General features: G+C 34.5%; 1 protein-coding gene across 2 annotated transcripts in view; it reads left to right on the forward strand.

Annotated features, from left to right (window-relative positions):
- The window catches only part of LOC125658262 (adhesion G protein-coupled receptor A3-like), a 74723-nt gene that overhangs the window by 14870 nt on the left and 34403 nt on the right, over window positions 1-25450 (forward strand). For both annotated transcript variants that reach the window (XM_048889470.2, XM_056149509.1), the window contains 8 exons: window positions 7894-7965; window positions 15755-15826; window positions 17302-17373; window positions 19566-19729; window positions 22945-23495; window positions 23651-23800; window positions 24801-24892; window positions 25030-25213. In XM_048889470.2, coding sequence (XP_048745427.2) covers window positions 7894-7965; window positions 15755-15826; window positions 17302-17373; window positions 19566-19729; window positions 22945-23495; window positions 23651-23800; window positions 24801-24892; window positions 25030-25213 — 1357 coding nt within the window. The remainder of the gene's footprint in view (window positions 1-7893; window positions 7966-15754; window positions 15827-17301; window positions 17374-19565; window positions 19730-22944; window positions 23496-23650; window positions 23801-24800; window positions 24893-25029; window positions 25214-25450) is intronic.

The raw sequence follows: 25450 nt of genomic DNA on the forward strand, positions 1-25450 counted from the left end.
ATCAGTATGATTGAAATAAGATGCAGAAAGCTTATAAATAGTTTTTTGTTTATTCAGGATTTTAAGCTGTGATATAAAACAGCCATATATATCGTCTTTGAAGTTAGATCAGTGTTCAATTTTGAAATGTGTAGGTCATCGTGGTGGGTCGTAATAAGCCTATTCTTTTATTAAACACCATCATGACCGTCTTTTGCATGGCAGAGGGGGTTGTGATCCCCAACACAGTTAGGGCACCTTTTTACATTCCATCCAATGGACCATTACACCATTAACTTGACTTTCAAAATCAAACTATTCATTTTCAAAGAAACTTTTACATTAAATGAGCATGAAATAGAGGTATGAAACCAAACTGAAAAGGAAAACCAGAGTACCCGGAAGATATATTACCATGCAGGCTTCATTATTCATCTGACATTGAAACTGTTTAATACTTAATGATTTCATCAAATCTAGCTGTATAGAACTGTTGCTTGATCTCCAGGAAAAAAATTGTGATAGACCATGCAGAGAGCATAGATCTACCTGTTTATAAGACATTTGATTAATGGTGCAACTTTATCTGCACATGATTCAGGAGTTATAGCTAGATGTATTTTTATATATGCTTGTCGTTAGACGGGACATATTTTATGTTACCAGGCGTTGTCTGTCCAAGTGTCCGTCCGAGGTAATGTTTTCCAGACTTTTTTCTGTAATGGATTCATGTACAACACTGAAATTTGGTCACAATTTCCCCCTCAAGAAGCACAAGAGTGAGTTTGTATTTCAGCTTGATTGGTCACTATGACCAACTTCAGGGCTTAATTAAAGTAGGTCAAACAGGTTTCCTGACTTCTTCCCGATAGGGATACAGATATTGCCCTGAAATTTAGTCACAAGCTTTCTCTCAGAGGGATTAAAGTTCAGTTTGCATTTCATCTGGATTGGTGTACTAGCTGTGACCTATAGCTACTGTAGGGGTAGCTGTAAAGTGTGAAACGAAATCTACCAAAATGAACTGAACTCTTTTAATCATAGTAATTAAAAATGGTATCTCATGCCCCTGTGAAAGTTACCACATATAAATAAAATTTGCCTCCCCTTTGATGTAGGCTTTCGGGTTGACTGATGATACAATTAAGTTTCAAAAGTTGGAAAAGGGGGGGGGGGGGGGGTTGAGTAAGAAAACAAAGTACATATTTGAAGTTGATTAAATCATAAATACCATGTGCAATTAGTTTCGGATCCAGAAATTTCAGAACGGAGAGTTAGTCTCACAGGTCGGAGGTCTGGGGAAACATACTAAATGGTGTGGTCGCTGGCGTTGGATCTGCCTTGGGCATAAATACAATGTTTCAGTATTTTTTGCTCTAAAGACAAATCTATGTATACATGTGGATATTGTGTATTTATATGTAGTATATCAAACGGTGGATTCTGAGTATGTCTTCCCGTTCTCTTTGTAATTTCTGCTTCCCTTGTTCATTAAATATACAAAATGCTGACCTCCTGATATTATTGCATAAAATATTTTCCGTTTTCCGTTCCGTACTCAATTCCCTGTTTTAGCAACACCCCAAATATATAGAGTTACTTGTATAATCTTTAGTCTTATTGCATATCAATGATAATTTTTGATAATACATGCATCTTGCCGAATTGCATTCATATAATATGGTATACTATTTAATTTTTTTCCATTATTGAAAATACTCACACCTCAGCAGTTAGAGGTAAAATAAGAGGTTAAACGTCTTCCTGCTTTCAACTTTCTCAGACACCAGTTTCTTCAAACAATGTTTGATGCTAATTGATGGACCACTTAAAAATGTATCAGTCAACCTGAAAGACCACATCAACAGGGAAGAGAATTTCATTCATATGTGGTAACTTTCACAGGGACCCGAGATACCATTTTTTATTGTCATGATTACACAATTCGGTTTTTGTTTCGGTAGATTTCGTTTTGTTTTGTCAGATTTCGTTTTTGTTTTGGCAGATTTCGTTTCGATTTCATTTCGCATGTTTACAGGTACCCCCTACTTTAGAGCTAGTTTCCTGGACTTTTTTTCATTACAGGTACATACATGTATATATATTGCACTGAAATTTTGTCATTACTGTCCAATGGGCATATGATGTACTAAAGTGTTACATTACTGTTTCATGATATCAAAGATTCTCTAACATGTTTCCCCACTAAACTTGTATCAAGGAATATACTTCAAATATATATGAAATACTCATTCCAAATGAAAACTATTAAAATTCGCCTTTCAACTTTATAAAACATGAATTGTGTGCTGAAAATTTTTTGTAGTAAATGGAAGGTTTTTATAATTAATGAGTCTGTAAGCTCTCTCTGGTCTCAATTTTAAAATTTCTCTGAAGAGCTACAGTTCTGTAGCAAACTCAATACTTTCCCTACTACAAATGTAAGCATTTAGTATCAGTTTATGAATTACCTGTACTTCTTTGTTAATTAAGGTGTATTTCATATCAATTTCTGCAAGTTTTAATGGTCACCGGGCTCAAACAGCCACCCACCTGAACATGCAGTTGACATGTTACAATAATTTTGCATGACTTTGAATCTTTCATCTGACAAAGAATTTAATAGTGTTGATTGATCTTTATGTCTAACAGCAGGTGTGTTGAAGAGTCTTTTTTTTTTTCTTTTTTTTTTCATTTAATGGTTTTTATTAACTAGAACATCATTTTATCAGTTTTTATCAAATTCCGTTCAAAAACAAGATAACATACATGTATTTTATTGCTGCAACATTCTTCATAAATAATGAAAATGCATACAGGTGTCTTGTATCGATCATCTCCAAGCAGTCATGATTGTCCATGAATATAACTATCAAAAATGTTTATTTACATACAGTGCTGGTGAAATTAACTGCAAACACCACTGGTTTGTTTTGACCTCTGGCTCAGTATACTCTGAGCTGATGATGAATCACTTTGTGTAGGTGGTAGTTTCCAGCTTCTGTCTCTTATCCATGTCCAGCAAGATGGCTTCTCTGCTTCTTGGCCCACTTTCTGTACTGCTGCTCCTCTGTGTTACCAGCCTTCACACTGTGCATGGTGGTCTCAGCAGCCAACCACAGCAAGAAACCTCTTGTCTGTCATCCTCTGTGTCTTTGCTCTATAGCTCTGCCATTAGTTCTTCATCCCAGGGAACTGTCAGCTCCAACAGTACAAGCTTCCTCCTCCCTGGTGACCAGAGAAGGTTGAGACAATGTCAGGATACTGCAGTTTCTTGCCTAGATCTACTTCTAGCTGCCAATATCTTAGCTTGCATGAATTTCCCCTTCTTCACAAACTGGATATGTTGGTAGGCTTGTTTCTCAAGTTTCTTACCTCTTTTTCTTCTATCTTTCCCATTACCTCTGCTAATTTCTGGAGGACCCATGAATTGAGTTGCCATGTACAGTAAAGCATGGTTATAGCGTACATCCAGTGGCAGCGAAAAACAGTTTGTTTTAACCAAACTTTGTTACATCCAATAGAATCATCATTAATTTCCTTTCATAATGGAATGAATATCACTTCGCAATTAAAGAATGAATTTGTGACAGTTGTAAGCATGTTCATTATAAGCATGCTTAACTGTATATCTTCCCTATATAAGAGTCATACTTTATCCTATTATCCTGGTAGTATATATGATGTAAGAGCTAGCTAGCTCCTAGGGGAAATCTGGTGTTTCTTATGTACCATCAGCATGCAACATTTCTATGAGGTTTAGAGGTGTGATACAGTAAAACATGTTTATGGCAAATTACTAGGGTCCCTTGGATTTACTTCATTATAATTTTCTCAATCTGTATAATGAATTACTTCTACAATTTATAATCATGAATGTAATTTGAAAAAGGGCAATCTAGATTACAAAGCATAGAATAACCCAGCAATTATTCATTTTTGTTTATTGATCATGGTATCCTTAAAAAACAATATAAAACACTCGCAAGTACTTGCATTCTTTTATTATTGGTGCAAAATTTCACTTTTGAGGGCATAATCGACAGAAATTATAGAAACTTTTACACCTTACAACTTGTATGTAATGTTGATGTGTGCCATTTTGCAATCGGCTGACTCAGTGTAAATATGATCCTGATCAAAGTGAACTTAGATATGAAAATAATTTTTGGCAAGCATATTTAGCAGTACAGTAAATGTTAACATAAGAGTATACATCTGATTAAAATAAACTTTGGTTTTGGTATGACTAGCTTTATTAAATGAAAACGTCACTTGACCCAGGCTATATAGGTTGCTTGTCTGCCACTTCAACTCACTCACAGTACAGATGGATAGGGATGTCCTTATTTTAATGGATAGTTACCAATTATAATCTTCTTTGTATAGACATATTTAATTATCAGTGGTTTCTAATAGAGGAATTCATATTTTAATACTAGTTATATATATTATAAAAACAAAAATAGAAAAACAATCCTGTCCACGTGTAAATCATCGAAGTACAGAATGCTGGAAGTGGAATATTTCAAACATGAAAGAACAAAAAATAATTCCATATATTAGGCCAATTCAACTTAATCAGTAGATTATCATCCAGGGTCAGCAAAAAGTATGGGGCGGGTGGGAGCTAGATTTTATTTTTTAATTTTTATTTTCTGAGAAAAATATTTAAAGACAAACAAGTTTTTTTTTCAACAGATCAGCATCATTTAATGGCAGATGGATATCAATCTATGCTATTTTCATACACTAATTCCAGGTTAAGCTTTAATTTAAGGATATAACAGAAATATACCTATAACTTCTTCAAGATTTACATCTGTAAGAACGCAAGAAATTAAGAAAACCATATAGATCTATTTTCTTCACGTGGTTTTTCACGTTCCTATACCGGAAATGTAAAACAAGAAGTGTAAATGCCGGAGTCGGACATGAAAATATTCCAGAAATCGCAAGTTTCGCAAAATAAAAAAAATTTGGGGTGGGCCAATTTTTGAGGGGCGGGCGGGGATGATAATCTATCAATTAAGTTGAATTGGCCTTATAGTGCCTTAAACCAAGTTAGAATAATGATGACCATTTCACAATGCTCATGAAAATGAAAGCTGAATTGAAGTTATTGTCTACAAAATTCATAGATACACAATGAATTGAAAAAAAAATATGAAATTCGCTTTATCCATGTTCTTACTATACAAGTTTTACTGTACTTATATGACCAGTATGGCCTTGCATATAGACCTCTTGTTACTATAGTTTTAGACTAAAATTAAGAGTCATCAAATTTGCCCATGCAGTGTTGATTGCATCCATTCAGGGTGATACCGGTGAAAGCTTAGGGGCTAAAGTAAAATGAGAGAGAAAGTTTCCTGGTATAATATGCTTCACATCACAGAAAAACCCCCACAAAAATTGTGTACTAATCATGGTGATTAGAAAATGTATGAGTAATCCAGAATTTACTAGACATGCAGGTGATATGCAGGTTCACCAATATTTGAAAAATGCTTGTCAAATTATGAAGTTTTGATAGGTTGTTTACCTGATTTAATTTATTTTAGAATGAACAACATGATTTTAAATTCATATTATATTAATTTGGAGCCAAAAATTTACCATGCAGGCTTTCCAAAGATTTTTATCACATGACAATTAAAGTTTTAATTCGCTCTCATCAAAATTTACTTCTCACTATATTGGATAACTGTAAGGTACTTTTCAAAATAGATAATATGTTGTACAATGAATCAGTATTTGAACCTTTAGCATTTGTTCAGTGATTTAAATGTATAAGAGTGTACAAAATGTTCTTCATAGATAAATGATAACAGCTAAATAACAAGCATGAAAAGTTCACTCAAGTTAATGTTGCATAAAGAAATGAAATGCCCGATAACTGCAAAAGTAAAAACTGAGATTTTATCTATGAAATTACATGCAGCATTTGTATTTCATAAAAATTGGTAAAATATAAACATGATTTCAACAAGATACAAGTGTGGTTTGCGTGAGTCAAGATTGTTAAATTCAGAAAATGACAAACAGTAATCGTATAGAGTCAGTACTTCATTGTGGTGTCTTAAAGGGTCAAATCACCAGAGGCTTATCAGAAATCATTGATAAAATCGCATGACAAAGTAGAAATATTTGTTGAAAAAGAGTGCACCTAGCACTGATTGTATAGGTAAAAAGATTGACCGAGAATTGAGCTTGTGTTATAGTTTAATGATCAATCTGAGTGACGTGGCCCACACACAGATCTCTCTCCAGCCCCCACTGCAATTTTGTCTTGTGAGAGCTTATCAAGCCTCGCTAAGTACTCTTTAACCAATTGGATATGCATCATGTAATTTGATCCTTGCTTTGTAATTTTGGATATGTCAGTTCTAATGTATTTAAGCTGTTGAAGTTTAAAAATTTTCGATGTCATCATTTCCTTCATTTTGATTTATGTTCAAGATAAAGATTTTCTAATATTGTTTGAGTTGTGAATTTTAATAAATCAGATATTTAATTAGGCATCAAATATATACCAGGATGTGCTTGAATTGCGTTGTGGTAAAAAAATCTTTCCTGCCTTGCTGACCATGAAACTAGCTTATTCCACATCTATATAATATTGTTTATACAATGAAGTCTGAATTAATTAGTCACCTACATCCCAGCCTGTGATGTATAGCTTAGTACTGCTGATTTAGAGTGTTCCAAAGAAAAGCTACATGTGATGTATGTCCTCGTTGATTTAGAGCATTTCAAAGAGTCTGACTGTCAAACTGTCACCTGCATGTACACATCTACCATTACATAATCTGCAGGCAACCTGCACAATAGATAATGTAAGAGACACATGTTCTCGATGGGAATACTATATATATGTGTATCTATTATTGTGTATTGAAAAGGCTGAGGTAGTAGTACTAAGTACTATTTACAGATCAGGCTGAGGTGTGTTAGTACAACACTGGAATGTTATGAAGCGATCCTCACGGAATGCTGAACAGTTTGCTTAGCGCAGTGAATGATTTGCTCAGAACAATGAATGGTTTGCTCAGAACATAGAACGGTTTGCTCAGAACATAGAACGGTTTGCTCAGAACAATAAACAGTTTGTACAGATCGAATGATGAATGGTTTGTACAGAACAATGAATGGTTTGCATCAAGCTTGTAGTGTAGTACATAGTAAGCACACTTCAGGGTCTATTAAGTATATGATTCATAATTTAGCACTTTTTATAACCCCCAAACTTCACAACCAAAGGTGCTAAAATATGAACCCCGTTAAAAGAAGTACACATTCATTCTCACAGCAGTAGCTGCAGTGTGTGCCAAAAGAACTGATGTCTGAACACATACAACAGCACTAATCTAAATTACTTTCATATTACATGGATTGGAGTGAATGAATAAAACCAATCTTTGAAATGTTCTTGAATTCCCCTTTAGATCCTGCACAATTTGTCAAAACCCTGACTACTAGCTATTTTGACATCATATACCCAAAATCTAACATTATTACATGAAAAGTCCCTGAGCAGGGCAATATTAGTGATTTTTTAAATTTTACATACCAATATATATACATATACATTTAGGATTAGAACAAATATACTGTAGCTTTCAATTTTAGACATACAAGGATACAGTTTGTGAATGAATATGGACTTAAGTTTCGATCCTCATGCAGTCAATTTTCTTTATTCCGTTAAACCCTGGAACCAGACTGAGGTTCACACTTACTTGTCTCACACATGTATGAACCAGATGACTCTGACAGATGAGTGATTTGGCCTATGGGCCTCTTTTTTCTCTTTTTTCCAAATTTAGTGTTCATTCCATCAATAGGAAATTTGTTTCATTAAGAAGAAGCATATTGTCATAAAAAATTTTAACTTTGAATTTATGTTTTCAGGGACCTCAGCTACAACAAAATTACCATCATAATGAAAGGTGCTTTCCTTGGCTTAAAAGAATTAGTGAAAATGTAAGTATATGTACACAAAATTGGTGAGAGAAAGACAGAGAGAGAGAGAGAGAGTTTTTACTAAAGTTATACTAAACAAAAAGACTAGTGTTTGCCCAGTGGAAGAAAATTGCACTGTACGGAGCAGAAATCCCTGAATGTTTTGTGTGATATGTTTTAAGGAATAGATTTTGTTCAATCCTGCCTGCAACACTTCTCTGATGTAAACTATAAAATCTAGGTTGCACTAGTGGAAATGTAGATAAAATATTGTTAGGTCAAGCTAATTCAACTCCCCATAAGGGGCGAGTAGGTTAATTGAGGTAACTGCTCCTTTCTTCAGTTCATTCATTAAGGAGGAATGATACATGGTAATATATGGCAGACTTCCTTTCTGAAACTTGAATGAAAATATACATGCATATGAGTTCTGAGAAGAAAGTTGCACAGTTCTTGTCCCCCATCTTTAATGATTTTGAACATTTTTGTGTTTCATGCATGTGTAATGATACATGTATGAGAGGGACATTTATATGATATGTATGCATGCGTCTGTTTTGGATATTAATGATATAGATAACAGCTGACTATTTTAATCTCTGTAATGTGAAGATATTTTAGACTTTGAAATTTGCATGTACACATGAGCCAGATTCTGTTGTGTTTGTTCAGAAAGAGGCCAGTATCAGGTCTCATCTGGTTTGTTGCATGGAATTTTTATCCAGTAAAAGTCTGGAGGCATTTATCTATCACAACAACAAAAATAAAGATCAGTTTGGATTCTGGCAGAATTTGAACTGAGGTATGATTTCTCACTGGTCTGTTTCACAAGTTGGTCAAGTTTTTGTGTACCATGCATACTTAGGAGTGGTCTAATTAGAGAAGAAAAAATGATCATGATAATGAAAAGATGAGTTGCTGGCTTTCTTCTCTGCCACACATTCATTACATGAGTGACATTTATGAGGACCTTTTCATCCAAGTGAGAGAGGCCCAGGAAGGGGGAGAAATGAATGTACATTAACATACATACAAATAAATAAAGCTTTAAATCAGCCTGGAGGACAACTCCCTCCACTATGATTACTGGTGGGCTGCTATTTAAGGGTCATGCTGGTGATGGTATGGACAGATAATATTTATAAGTCAGGTTATTATGAATGAATCACTGATCATCATCAGTCAGGCAGATTTCCATTTTAAAAACAATTTTCCTAAGGAACATCAGCAATTTATGACTGTGTAATAAGATAATTGATGAATATGAAAATTAATTATCAAATTATCAGTTATTATGGATGAGGAATCCTAAATGCAGTTTTTGATTAGATATTAATATGATTAACATTCACAATTAGTGGTAGTCTTGTTTACGTTCAAATCTGTATGAAGCAATGACACATGGACACATGCATGTATACTTTTTCGTCAATTAAACAATACATGTTAAGTTTCCTTAGACACAAGTTGAAAGTATATCAACATGTACACATGTATGCTAAAATTTTGGGCCACTCGTCACAGTGCTGACTAATGGATAGGCAGGTCAGTGGCATGAAAAAATGGATTTAATAACAAAATAACACACTCTTATGAGCTTTTGACCAACATTTAATAATACTTGGTGAAATTGTCGGGCATATAAGAGTTACCTCCACAGAAAATTAGTGTAAAAGTATTTTCATCATATAGTCCTGCTAAACTTTCTTTGAAATTAAATTTCTGTCTGAAATTCTCACCGACTGTAGGGATTATGGATATTGTTTGAATACCTGTTCAAATTTTGTAGTTTAGACAATGATACAGTCTATATAATACAAGAAAACTTTTAACATAAAACCAGGTTTTTCCTCTTGTTACATTTTTCTAATTTTCAAAATTGTCATGACAAAATGAAGTTCTCGAGTTGATCTCAATGTTGAAATAGGCGACATTGCAATTTTTTTTTCACAAGCTCTCATTTCTATACATAACTGCCTTTTGTATTTTTGTAAACCTCAGTTATCATTCATAGCAAGAATTATCTTTTCCTTAGAACAGGTATAGCATATGCCATTATAGTTTTCAGTTTGTTGTAAATATTGGTATTGGACTGATTAGATCAACACTCAGTGAGATGGGTAGAACCGTATAGTGTTTAATTAAAGGATGCCACAACACCACAGGCACTAAAGCAAGGTTTAGAACTTTAGAAAGCACTAGAGGAAGGTTCAGAACTTTAGAAAGCATTATAGGATAAGGTTCAGAACTTTAGAAAGCATTATAGGAAGGTTCAGACCTGTAGAAAGCACAATAGGAAGGTTCAGACCTGTAGAAAGCACTATAGGAAAGTTTAGACCTTTAGAAAGCACTATAGGAAAGTTCAGACCTTTAGAAAGCATTATAGGAAAGTTCAGACCTTTAGAAAGCACTAGAGGAAGGTTCAGAACTTTAGAAAGTACTAGAGGAAGGTTCAGAACTTTAGAAAGTACTATAGGAAGGTTCAGACCTTTAGAAAGCACTAGAGGAAGGTTCAGAACTTTAGAAAGTACTATAGGAAGGTTCAGAACTTTAGAAAGCACTAGAGGAAGGTTCAGAATTTTAGAAAGGCACTGCTCAGAAGTGCCTTGCTTCAAGCTAAAAGTAGATTTCTTTGATTTTCATACATGATATCTTCAAGTAAATGAAGTACCAGTGATATTTGTGCAGCCCCTAGCTCCCATGCTAAAATGACTAATTGAATCCATATCTTTTCTATATAAAAGCCACATGTAGAAACACTCAAAATAAAAGTGCAAATCCAGTCTCAGATTACAATTACACCAGTCCCCCTACCTCCAGGAGAGTGGGAGTGATTTAGTTTTATTTAAATCAAAATTTGTCACATGATATTGTGCTTTTAAAATATCTTGGATAAAACTTTAAAAAGCATCAAGATCCTGCACCTTCTTTAGTTTTTATTTAATTGAGCTCTTCTACATTTTTATGAATCGATAGTAAATGAAATTAGTATTCAATTCAAACTATAGAAATTGTCGCTCAATAAGGGCTTATGCATTAAAATCTATGATTAAGTCAATAAGAATAGGAAGACAAGATCGATTTAATGAATTATCAGGCACTAATAACAATTATGTAATTCATACGACTCAGAATCAATGCGTTCGACTTCGTATTTTGCCGTTTGACGTATGGTCAAATGCATTGGATGATTCATAATCTATTTAATTCCTTGTTTCAGCCAGTTACTATAGTGAACAACTGTACACTTAAACAACGATTGAGGTAGATGTTTTGATACATCTCTAAAGTTACGTTATGCATATGAGGCACCTGTCAGTCAACATCAGAATGGGCATTTGACTTCCGATCAGTTTAACTTACTATCTTATAACAATTTTATTGAAAATAGACTTTTGATAAATTCTGCTCCTTGATGATCCTTCGTGCAAACATGGTGTATGGAATGTTTTGTAGAGGAGCAGAATTTATCTAGTTTAATAAGGTTGTGTCTTGTAATCATTTTACATTTTGTTATTGCTTGGCATTGCATGATGGGAAGCTCACTTTATCTTTGAATTGATTGATTCCAGATCTCATAATGTCTCAGTAGGACAGGTACAGCTGGCTTTTTTGATGACCATAGGTGTCCAGCTGTTTTGATGATAATATCCACTGTTTTTCATCAGTCCATGGTATTTGGAATGTAAATAACACAAAGTTATTATTTGTAATTTCATAAACTACTACTGTACTCTGTTGATATGATTTTCTGTTTAAAATGTTTGTCTTGGTATATATTGTTGGTAATATGCCATTCCCTGATGATCACAGGTGTGATCACTGCCTTTTATAAGGCAAAAATCTGTGTTACAGATGGAGCCCAGAAATAGTTGTGACTGGAATATCACCTTTAGGGACTGTTTCAGGGGAATACCATTCACACAAACTACAGATGGCACTTGTTTAATGCATGGTTACACAGTTGATTGTGTTCAAACTCCTTGCCAATGCTTTCTTTAGTCCTCTAGACTTAAAAATTAACAGATTGTAAATAATATTTTATAACATTATTCTTATAATTTGTAGAATCTTCATATCTTGTGAAGGATGATACAGTTTTGTGCATGCATGCAGTCACTATTTTATGTATTTATTTCTGGAAGTAACATACATATATATATATATTACCTGCTATAAGGTGTAAATAGTACAGTAAAACACAGTTACAGCAAACACACTTATAATGAATTCACACTCACAGCAAAGACATTTTCATTCCCTGTAGTTTTAAACATACATTATCATGAATTTATTGACCAAAATGAATTACGTTTATAACGCATCAAAATTAATTGTCCTTAGCGCTTTGTTATAAGCGTGTTTTACTGTAACGATAACTCTAGTTTATGCGTGTTTTACTGTAACGATAACTCTAGTTTATGCATGTTTTACTGTAACGATAACTCTAGTTTATGCGTGTTTTACTGTAACGATAACTCTAGTTTATGCGTTGACTGAATATGGTGACCATCAGAAAACCACTTTTAAGTAAAAAATTTTTTTTCACATTTTGGGGTTTAGAATTTCCTCATCTTTGAGGTGATAAAAGACTTTATTGCATAAGAGAAAAATCTAGCCAACTATTTATACGGTAGGTCAAATTACTTTAATTTTGCATTCATTAAAAAAATGAACAATGTTTGTTTTGTTTTTTTAGTGAAATTGACATTATGAGCTGCAATTTCTCTGCTGGAAAAAAAATGTCAGCAGTCAGCACTGCAGTTCATCATGCATGTTTATTGAAAAATGTTTTATCAAGAAATTAATCTACAAATCACTTATAGCTCTCTTCTATGAAGTCTGGAAGAGAATAATATGCTATACCATATGCATCCTATCTGGTTAAAGTTTTAGACTCAGTTCAAACTGTTATAGGCCCGACTTAAACCAAACTTGCATGGAAATTATATGTATGATAATGTCTATAGAAACTGCTGAACTCTTCTGTCTTCTGACAGATGTTGAGTCTTGTTCACAGGCCATAGGGGTTAAATACTAGCTGACCATGTAAGCTTGTTTTTCTGTCATGGGTTTGCCATCTTCAATTTAGAAAATCATTTATTACTATTTAAATTTCATTAGGTTGAACTTGTCAGATATGTAAATGTTTGCTTAACAGAATATCACGGTTTCTGATAATCCAAAGAGCACCTGTCTTACAAATATTTCATTCTCCAAGAAATGGTTATCAGTATATGATGAAAATTTTTGAGACATCATTGTATTATACAATGTAGATTGCATTGTTTGAAGCATTGAGGCAGCAAATAAGTGTTGAATTCTTAAATAATTGAAGTACTAACTCTTTACATGCATGCATATCTTTGAAATTTTAAAAGTTAAATTGATCTAGACCCAACAGTACCCAGGAAGCAAACTAGCATGAAAGTGCAGGCATCTTCTGTTCTAACTAGCTGTTTCATATTTGGATGCAGAGCAGGTTGATATAGGACCTACCTGTATCAGTAAATCTTGCATGGATATGTATCATCTTGGAATGTAAGCTATACATGTTTGCTTTGAATGCTGAGAATGACTTATTACTTCCAGATGAACGACCATGTTCAATTTTTTGGGAGAAGCTGCCTATAATGCAAATGTCTTAATTACTTCATTTTTTCATAGTAAACAAAAACTGGAACCAAATGTACATAGATGAAGTAATGAATATACCAAGGCTGCAGGTTCAGGTACAAGGGAGGACCTACACTTTCAGTAAAAGTGACCTGATTACAATACTTGATGCGATTATGACTATATACATGCATGAAAACACCTGCAGTATACTGATATCGAATTTCAGATCTCACATTTTATTGAGGCCGAGTGTTGAGTAAATTTTGTGTATCTCTGATACGTCTAAGAAATAAATTTCATTTTTGAAAAAGTATGTAAAGGCATGAGCTGCAATGCTTTACGCCAGTATGCAACATGAAGTCTCGGCTATATATGCACATCATGAAATGAAAAGTATACTGGGTTGAAGTGTTGCTTTTCATTGTATTTTCAAAAATGAAATTCAATTTTTATATTTTTCATTTTACTTTCATTTCTGTCAGAATATTTCCATGCCATTAAAATAGTTGTATTATTATTCATCAAGATTCAATACGCACATTGTTAACATTCATGAGGAAATGGCTGTCATTTTAAGTGCATGGTAATAATAAAAGATATGGAAGGTAAAAAAAAAACCCATTGGAAATGTAATTGCTATATATCTGACATACATTGTAAAGTTATACATCATAATTAACATACATCATATACATGTACATTCTTATTTCAAAAATATGTTTTAATGTCATAAGATAATTAATCCTATACTGGTAGTAATTACATGTATGCTAATTATACCTGTCATCATATATTCAATCTAATTAATAGATCCTTTGATCTGCTAATGTAGGTCACTACCCAAGCCATTCAGGGTCATTTTAGAGCAACATTTTTGTCAGTCAATATGAAATCTTTGCCACAGAAATCTTAGCTACATGGTTGTTTCGAAATATAGAGCTTTTTATCAAATATAACACTCTTTTGTGTTGTGAAAGACTAGAATTTTAGGAAGACATTATGCTTTATGGAAAGTTTTGTGTGCTGATAATTTTACGAGAACAGAGATGAGAGGAATAGAATTTGTTCTGACAGTTGCTGATACATGTAATTATGAGGAATGGTATTTTCCCATCAAACTTCGATTTACATACACACAGTTTTGATGAGCATGAAAAATAACCTGATGCATGATATAAATATCTTTTAAAACATGCCACTATTAGACAAACAATACTTATTTTAAAAGGATGAAATTGAATGAGAAAATTTCCAAAGTATTAATTGCTTCTTTTTTTTTAACCAAACCTTTTTATTAAAATTAAAATTAAAATTGATTGAAATATGAAGATAATCAAATTGCTGCTTATCATATTGCAGTTACCATCAAGAATTTTTTTTTTTAGTTTGTTGTGTAAATTTGTTTTAATTTGTGAGCCATTTTACAACAATTAAGGCAATTTAGTTTTTTGATTAAAATGTTATCTTAGATAATATTAATGTTACCACTTTTCATAATTCCAATCAAGCTTGGTTCAAATTATCATAATATTTTTTAATTTTGACCATTTTGTTTCAAATTGTTTTTGAAATATATTTATCTAATATATATTTTTGCTGTATAGAGTTTAAAAATATTAACAAACATTTCTAATTTTCATAAATACTTTTTACTTGAAGAATAAAAATGTCTATTTTAATCTTAGTCTTTCTAGTCATAATATATGTTTCATTAGATATATCATACATTAAATCACAGTGAAATTTCTTATTTGCAAACCAAACACCTTTTTTTATTCAGGAAAAAAACCCATAAAAATTTCATATCAAATAATTGAGTCGAGAGCTTGTATCACTCTTTCGGTGGTAAAATCGTACTCCATATAAGATGCTCTAATGAGCCATTAAATAGACTTTTGGTGGAGAGCAATCCGCCTTAAAGGGTCCGATGATATTTACATGAGAGGTACAACATCAAACACAATCACTGGGTGACTTGAACTTAGATCTGAAGAAAGGGGTGTTCCTTTAGTCCTATGAATTGTACACACTCCCCAGGTTCTAGATTAGAATCTGAAGAAGAAACAAATGTTCACAATATATGATAAATTGTTCATGCCATGGTATTATCATTTCAGAAACCTCTCACACTACATGTTCATGGTGATATTTATTTCTTCAGAGATGTTGATGGTGATATTTATTTTTTCAGAGACCTCTCACACAACAAGATAGGAAGCATTACCAGTTCCATGTTTGAAGGTCTAACCAAGTTAGAAAAACTGTAAGTCCATATGTCTCCGGTTAAATTAATAGATACTTTAAAACAACATTACTTGCTTGGATGCAGCCAAAGTCGTACATTTTGCCAAATTAAAAATTGTGGCTATTGTAGTGATGTATTGTACCTTATCTATGTTCCCGCACATTGTATAATATCGCACATTCTAAAATTATTTCACTGAAAGAATAGCAAGAGGAATTCTCATTTTTCATACAGAGAACAGCTACCGACGTTGTATGCCTTTTCCAAAAAATGTAATTTTCTTTTCAAAAAAGAATTACCTTGCATTTCACACCTCTTACAACACTTTTGAATGATGATACCTTTGTCAAATTCAGGTAGAAGATTGTAGTTTCCTTGCGAGGTTTCTCTGAATTTAAACAACACTTGCGGTGAAGTAATGAAAAGTTTTATGATGTTATGATGGATAGGGCAGAAATTTGGTTGTTATATAAGGGAGTACTGCAAGGTTCCATCATATTACCTAGATTACAAGACCTATTCCTTCTGCCTGGGGGTTTTTAGCAGCTAGCTAGGCCACCATAAAGCAGTGGCCACACACGGGCTGTTTATGTCACTTACCCTTGAGATGAATGCTAGGCATGCAGAAGCATGTGTTGATCAAAAGTGAGCAAATCCCATAGCTAAACTTAATTAAAGCCAATGTTTGATATATATATGTTGATTTTTTTTTAACATTCATTAAGTCTCTGCAAACAGATGGAAATAAAATACAGGTTATTTGAGCATCGACACAATGAATTATCCACTGTGAATTCTTATAATTTGAAGCAGTCGGCTGCAAAACACCAAGGGAAATCTTTGATCCTCCCATAAAATATGGAAGCTCATTGGAGTAGATTAAGAAAGTCCTAATGAGATAATGAAAGACTTTGTAAAGGTGAAATAGAGAACAGATGCGTTTCCCCTCCACCCCACTCAGTTATACAGAGCCATACACAGTTTCATTGTAGTGGAGGGTCACTGAGGAAGACAGACATGCAGGGTTGTTAAAAGAAGGCTTATTTTTTGGCAAATGATTTTCCAGATGCCTGATTGTAGAGGAGTTTGTTCGTGGTTGTGGGAAGTCTGTTTTTTCGCAAAGGAAGATCCACTGACCTGATAAATTGAAAGCATTATTGAGAAATCATTTTAGAGGCAACAGCATTTTATTCTTCTCCTTAATTCTTTTTATTGGTGTTAATTGATGGGTTATTGAAATAAACCATAGAAAACATTCATTGAGCAATTGTACAGAACAATTACATCAAAGAATCCATGCATTTCACCAATGTACAGAGTCATTAACCAATCCATCTGTTCATACAAATCATATTTTGATGTTGGGGAATCAACAAATGATATGGGGGATTCGGGGAATGGAAAGTGTAAGTTTGTGCACTTAGTCTTTGTAAGTCAGAACTTAATGTGAGATGAATATTTTGTTTGTAATGTATTAATCCTTTGTTTTGTAGGAATTTCTCCAATAATCGAATTAACACTATCCCAGATGGAACTTTCAACAATCTGCATGCACTCAAGAAAATGTAAGTGAAGAGGAGAAAGGCTTTGTTATCTGTTTTGGTAGGGGAGAGAGCTCTTTTACTGCTCAAGTTAACATTCTTCTCAGCAGGTTGATTCACTTGAGGGGAAAAAGAAGTCTGTGTGCTGGTTCTCAAAGAGAGAGAAATTATGAGAGAGAGTGTGTGAGTGAAAGAGAGCAGGGAGTTCACTATAAAAGGATACCCACTTTGCCTCCGCCCGGGGTTAATGTCTCCACCTTCAGAATCAAATCTAGTACAAGAAATGTCCAACCCAAACAAACAAACAGGAGTCATGTCTGATGTTTTAATTTATCAAGATGAAAAAGGCTGTGTAGAACCATGTAGAGAGATTCAAGACAAAGATAAAAAATCAAGCAATATTTGAGCAATTAACCAACTTTCTGAACAGCTATTAAAGTTATCATAACAGAACCAAATCATCAATCAATTTAAAAGGAGAATAATGACTCAGCCTGTGGTTAATTGTACAACTTGCCCTACTAAGGACCTCAGGCCAGGGCATGTCACTAGATGTTCAGAGTTTGATCATTCACTTCAGTTCAGAGTCGTCTGGTCTGTTCATCAAAAACTTAATTATCCACCCTCTTTTATTGATAATGTGAACTTGCTCTTATTAGAATTTGAAACCTTATGTCAAAGTTGGGTCTTTCTTCATCGTTGGATACCCACGGCTGATCTCGTCTTCTACTCATCACCCGGTGACGAGTAGAAGACGAGATCAGCCGTGGGTATCCGACGATGGTCTTTCTAATGTTCTTAAAAATGGATTTTGAGAGGGGGTATTGCATCTTGAATCAAATAACTGAAAGTACTGATACAAATTGATTATGTTGATCAGCTAGCTGCTGTATAATGTCGATGGAGGGCTGTATAACAACATACTGGATTAGTTATAAGTTTTGTGTTAACTCTGAAACAACCCTTATTGTGTTAGATTTTTTTCTGCTCGTCTGCTCCTACAAGTAAGAGCCTCGGTTAATGCCACTATACACACTCCTTATATGGAAGTTTACATCCTAACACCATTTTCAACAAGCTTTTTCGAACAAATTTTTGGCCATAAGGATTTCTAAGTAAAATCTACCTGAATCTATCAATCACTCTTTCATTACTGTTACAGTCAGCTGTTATTATAGTCAGTTAAATCCTAATATTCTTTGAAAATGGTGATACTGCATGTATTTAATTCAATTAGAATCGGTACACACAAGATTCCCTATCATTTGTTTAAAAAAAAAGTTTAAACAATTTTCCAGAAAACAAAAACACTGTTCATTATGAAAACATTTCTTTTGTAAATCAGAGATTGTTTTTCAAAGCTGTCATGCATATAAGAAATTCAACCATATCTTTATTACTGCTGCTTTCCTGAAAGTTCCCTGGCCTCTATCAGGTTCTATTTTTGTAACTCTTTTTACATTCCATTCTGTATTCATTGTTAAGTAAAGTAAAACATCTTCATCTTGTTAATTGTCCTTTGTTACATTTGATTTGAAATATTAATAATCGAGTATAAAAGTTGAAAGCAGTTTTCTGTACATAACCTTAATCTTAATTATGTGATAATACATTTTAATAAAAAAAAGTACATGGCAATCTCAACTAATCAATTTCTCAATATTTTAAACTTTCTGTGTGCTATGATATTTCTCAATCTTGAATTAAATTCCATGTTACTTTTACACAAAATGTATACTCTATTGGTGATACGTAAAAAGAAAATGTTCAGCATACGTTTAAGAAATAAAATTTTTTTTTTTAAATTTGCTTCATGCTGACATACTTCCTGAATAAATCAGTATTATCTATCATTTGATAATATTGGATATATCAGTGAGGGAACTTCACTTTCAAAATGTTCAGTATTGTTTATGTGTATGTATGAACATGTGTATGTATGAACATTTTTAACTGAAGATTTTCATTTGAAAGATGCATTGAGTGCAGAAGATATTCTGCGACAGTATAATTCTGTACAGTAACAGTAGATAATTGTACTGTGCAACATATAGAGATAACTTTTGTGAGTTTGAGAAACACTACAAGGAAAGCAGAAGTTTATTTACAATCATATATCAAATTTACGGTGAAATCTAAATCTCAACAGGCAAATTAGACATTTTTGTCAGTCTTTTGTTGAAGATGTCGATAAATTCTGCTTCTTTTGGTGGCAGTGATTTCCAGTCAGAGTATCTGAGGTGTGACTGCCACCTGCAGTGGATCGTGAAGTGGTCTCGGGACAAAAATGTCAGGATCCAACAATCAACCACCTGTGGTGTGCCTAAAGACCTCAAAGGAGTATCCCTCAGGAGCCTCAAGAAAAAGGACTTGCACTGTGGTTAGTAATGCTGTCCACTGTGGGTTATATCTGTATAATAAGTGCTTTCTTATTTCTTAATTAATACATGAAAACCTAATTGGCAGATACATTTACAAGCATTGTGCATGTTGTGTGTATAATATTTTTATGGGATGATAAGCAAATAAATGGAATTTTCTGTATTTCCATATTGGTGCCATTAATGAACACAAACAATATTGAGATGAAAACTAGAAATTGTATATCGCAAATTTCTACAGGTGTAATTTTCTTTGTTTAATTGTTAAAGACATACTACCTACTAATTCAAATTTAGCTGTAGAACCGTAGCTCTCTGAGAAAATATTGGGACAGCTAGATCAGAGAGCTACAGATCCAGCCCTTATAAAAACCTTCGATTGATGGCGCACACAAAAATGCATATAGTTGAGACCTCATATTATTGTATATTGGTATTGCCAACTCATAAGTTTGTGACCCGAAAACTCACAGCTTTATAAAATCATAAAAACATATGACAACTTGAAGGTCAAAGATTTGAGAAGGAATATCAAAGGGGGGGGGGGGGGTGTTAAATATCAAAGTTCAGAATTATTGGCCTAGAAACAAAATTCTTTATGTGTGAAATATCAGGTTAATCAATTCAGATGTTGATAAGAATCCATATTCAATCTGAAAGATATATAAATATATATATGTAGGACTCCAAAGTGCGATGGTCACGCCAAAGTGAGATGGTCTGCACCAAACCCCGATGGTCATGCTAAAGTTCGATGGTCCACACTCATGTGCCAAAGTGCGATAGTGTGACATGCCAAAGTGCGATGGTGTGAGACGAATGTGCCAAAATGCAATGTTGTGACACTCCAGAGTCCGATGGTACACATTAATGCACCAAAGTGCGATGGAGTGACTCTCCAATGTCCGTTGGTTTGCAAAACTGAATGGGCACAGTGTTTTGGTATAGACTGTACCAACCGCGTGTTGTTTCACCATAAAATCAATGCAAAATCCATGCAAGATAATTATAATAACTTATTTCATTACCACTTAGTTGTGTAATTAAGATAGCATAGAATGTTTTGCATTATAGCATACCCACCTCCCAGGAATTTATTACGTGTAAGTCACGTAATAAATGATCATGAACTAATACACGTTTGGGCAAAGTAGATATTTCGACAACAGATTTACTTTGCTGCTCTCACAATCCTCAGCAGTGTAAACCATACCTTGCTATCGCCCATGTCAATCTTAATCACCCGTGTCTTCCTCCAATATCCCGAAGATGCCAGCAGAAATAACATTCGTTTGGGCAAAATGATGTTCGGTTTAAAAAAAGATTTTACAAATGACGTCATAATAACTTGACGTCGCCAATGTTACTCTACCCTTGCACCATCAGACTTTGGAGTGTCTGACCATCGCACTTTGGCGTGGTGCGCCAACAAATGACGGACCATAACACTTTGGCATGCCAGACCATCACACTTTGGCGTAGCGTGCCTATAGGAGAGGGACCATCGCACTTTAACGTGACCATTGCACTTTGGCGTCTTTAACGTTAACAAACCACCACAAAATATTGTCTTTCCCAAATCCCCTCTAAATTTGAATTGAGATTCCCCCCCCCCCCCCCCCCCCCCCAAAATCAACTGGTCAAATATGATATGATATATCTAGGCCATTGATTTTAAGTACTTGTATTGACTTGTGCAGCTGTGTTCAAAGGCCAAGGAGCTAATTGTCTTAATATTAGGTGTTGATATATCATCAAATGGATGCATTCTTAATTTTTTAAAATGTAATGACTGAATCCTTGATCAAAGGGAAGAAGATTGCTCATTTATCTTCATATGTAATGTATGCTTGAATTGGAGAATTTCAGTCTTGATAGATTCTTATTAACAAACAATAATTTGTGTCATTTCTGGATTGCAGATTGCAAAGCCCAAGATTATTAAACCTCTTAATTGAAGGCATTTTTATTGGGGGGAGAGGGGGTGTTATTGCAACTCAAAAATGGGTTGTTAGTATTTTACAGCTATGCAAGGTAAAATCTCCACCAAAATGTATCTTGCACGCTGTATCCTTAGAGCAGCAGTTCTTGACAATAGATGCATCATGCAGTGGTTATGTTAACACATTACTGTGTGTAAAATATGTATAGAAATTTAAAAAATACCCCCTGAAGAAAAATCTCTGTATCACAATGACCCCTGAAAAAATCCTACACCTGCTATAAAAATCCTGGAATGACCTACCCAATTCTAAACTAAACCCGAAAGTCCAAATTAACAGAACGGTCATTTTAGCATTTTTACTTCAGTTCCGCTTATTAAAATGGGTAATAAAAAGCTCAGCAGAGCTCAAGTCTTTGAAGATAAAAACCCAATGATTCTGGGCATTTGTTCTAAAACAAGCAACAGTTATAAATTACACTAAAGGTTTATATACAAGAGTGCTGGTTCACTATCAGTGGTTGATTTATGATAATTATGGCTGTGTTATGAAATGTAAATTTTGACCCTCTAAATTTTTCTTCAGCACTCTTAAATTAATATCTAATGGCCGTAATGACCCCTGGTTTTCCAAGTTACCGGAAACACTGAGTATGGGAGGGAACTGTGTTGTAGCCGGAGGGTCGGTCATTATGAACTTCAGCACACATGTTTGACATGAATCGTCATAAATCATGGCTTTTAAAGTAGTTTCTGATGACCTCGTTTTAGATTTATTAGGAACTTTTGAGCTGTAGATACTATAGACACCTAATATTTCATGAAAGAACCTGTAGATAAAAGATTTATGTAAGGGAGGTCAAGGTCATATGTTGAAATAAATAAAAAAAAATTCATTTTGACCTTTGATTTTGAACTGTATATGCACTAGGTAAGAGCTTTGTTTGGTTCAGTAAAGTTAAACTCGAAACAATGTATGGTTAGGAGTTGGTTAGGCGTTCTATGTATTTCTTGTGTATTTTGTGCACCTTATTTGTGAAATAAAATATGCATACATTGGAAAGGGTATGTTGAGGATGATTGGTATTTTGTCTTGGAAAAATAAGGACAATAGTTAGTAAAAGAAATAATAAAAGTGTATTTAGAGAATCTCAATATGTGACTTTCAGTTTTCAGTGACAGTCATTTTGTACGAATCCATCTGTATGCATTGTGTTCCATACATATGGCTCATAACATGCATTTCAAACAATCTATACCTTTCTTTTTCAGATCGACCTTTAGAATTACCAGAGTTTGAGATCCTTCCTAACAAGAGCCAGGTGGTGTTTGAGGGGGACAAAATACCTTTGATCTGTCGTGCCTCAATCATCAATAAGGAGACCCGCATGGCGTGGCTGCGTCGAGGGGAAGTTGTGTCAACAAATCGCAGTTTGGGGATCTTTGTCATTACAGAGAAAACACCAGATAAGTCTACCATGATCCACACTCTGATGTTGAAGGATTTGACGGAGGGAGACTCGGGCGTGTGGCAGTGTATGGTGACCACCCCCCAGGGAAATGTCTCAACTAACATCAACATCCTGGTCATATCCAACAGCGCAGCAACATGTCCCTCCAAAACTTCCAAGACAAAGAAGGGCGTGTACAAATGGCCACGCACGGTGGTGGGGGTCATCAGTGAACAGCCCTGTAAGAGGGGGAAGGGCCGGGCCACCCACCGCTGTGGTGAGAACAGCATGTGGGAGGAGTTGAAGGTGGACCGCTGTGAATACCTTGAAGACTTGACCAGGAAACTAGAGGCATACGCTCAAATGAAAAATGTGAGTGACAAAATCTAAATTTTTTATTACCCACTCACATAAACATTTCTTGGAGATCATCTTAGAGTAATGGATACTAGGTAGGAATAGTCAACGAATATCATATTTCCCAATTTAGCATTCTTATATCACAAACATGATTTGATATATTTTAGAAGCCCATGAACCACTCTGAGTTCAGAGAAGTATCTACTGATATGATTAGCATCATGTCCATGCCAGAGAATTTGGATGATTTGACCCATTTTATCCTGTCGGCGCAAATTGTGGAAAATCTAGCCAAAAATGTGCATGAAAAGAGTCAGGTGAGCATGTTAGTTTTGCAGTTAGATTTGTTGATGGTAGAGCTTTACAAATGACTGTTCAGAATTAAGCCATGTTCTACCCTTTTCCCTCTCATACATGTACCTCCTGAAACAATATTTTTAGGGGGGGGGGGGTATGGAATCGGGTTATCTGTCTGTATACAGTTTGGTTTCCAGGCCTTAAGAGATTTCCCATTTCTTCTAGAATCACTATACTTAATACACAGACATCAGATGAAGATGATCCCAGTTGATTTTAATGTCAAAAGGTGTAAATTCAAGCAAACTAGGTACTACAGAAGCTGGTAGGGGCCAGGGTAGAGAACTTATATCATTTTAACTGGTGACCTCCACTTATCATCTGGCAGCCACCGATATATGAATTTGTGACCCCTTTTATCTATAGGAGACTTAGAGTCATAGGGAGTCGTGGTATATTACAATCCAAAGGCACAAGTGGTTTAAAGGATATTCTTTGGAAATTCATCTATGCATAGACACTGTACTAGTAAAAATTGTTAAGTCAGGTAATGCCAGATAAATGGCAATTGCCAGTTAATTTGAGTGGTGGCCATTAGATATTAAGTGGTGGCTGCCAGTTGAATAAGTGGTGGCTGCTATATAATAAATGGCAGTCACCAATTAAATGGGAATCACAATGTAAAGTTTCATTTTCTAATCTTAATGAATACTAAACCTTGACCTTCTGGTATAATCACCCAACTTCCTGCACAAAATTGCCATGGGATGCGAAAGATGTGATGTCAAAAGGTTAAAGGTTAAGCAAACTGGACCTGGAGATAGAAAATGGTCTCTAAGTCACCAGTGGAGTTCACAATATATAACTCAATGTAACATAACACATCTTCCACTTCTCTACCACCATGATCTCTATCCCATTTCAACTACAAGGTGGGTTAGAGGAGAGGGGGGGGGGTGATATACCAGTCCATATAGAGCCAAGTTTTTCATGTGGTTATATATATTTTTTTAATTGTAGGTTTCCAGTGTGTTACATTTAGTCAGTATCCTGATGAAGGAAGACAGCACGAGATTAGAAGAGGCACAACTCCAAGACCAGACCTGTTCTAGGCAAGAAATCAAAAGCTTTCAAAGAGGGATAAATCTAGCACACTTAACACAATTTGTTATTTTTATACTTAGGAAAGACAACTCTACTCTCCTTTATTATTTTTTTTTTTTGTATATCACTTGATTTGTGATTGCAGGTTAATTAATGTGGTTGAAAAACTCCCCGGACACATTGCTGCATCCATGTCAGAGTTCACAGAAAATATTGTCATAGAAACTCTCCAACAGCCAATTGAGGAGTTCTCTGGTGTGACCTGCATGGCTTATTCCCAGATCTTCAGTTGTCAGGACAGATACATCAACCAGACCATTGCAAAAGAGGTTTGTTTATGAATGCTGTCAAGAAGTTTATGTCCCAGACTGACTAGTCAAAGAAAATGAGTGTTGATAGAATGGAATGCTTGGTTTTGTGTTAAGAAGATAGATAGTCGTATTGGAGTTCTAAATTTTAGAGGATATTTTTAAAGTGGCATTGCGTAAGTAGGATATGCATTTCCATCTGTACTGACATTTTAAGGTAGTGAGAGGATATCTAGTGTAGTATGTCGGGGATCATTT

The sequence above is a fragment of the Ostrea edulis genome, chromosome 9 (genome assembly GCF_947568905.1).
Source record: "Ostrea edulis chromosome 9, xbOstEdul1.1, whole genome shotgun sequence".
NCBI classification, from domain to species: domain Eukaryota; kingdom Metazoa; phylum Mollusca; class Bivalvia; order Ostreida; family Ostreidae; genus Ostrea; species Ostrea edulis.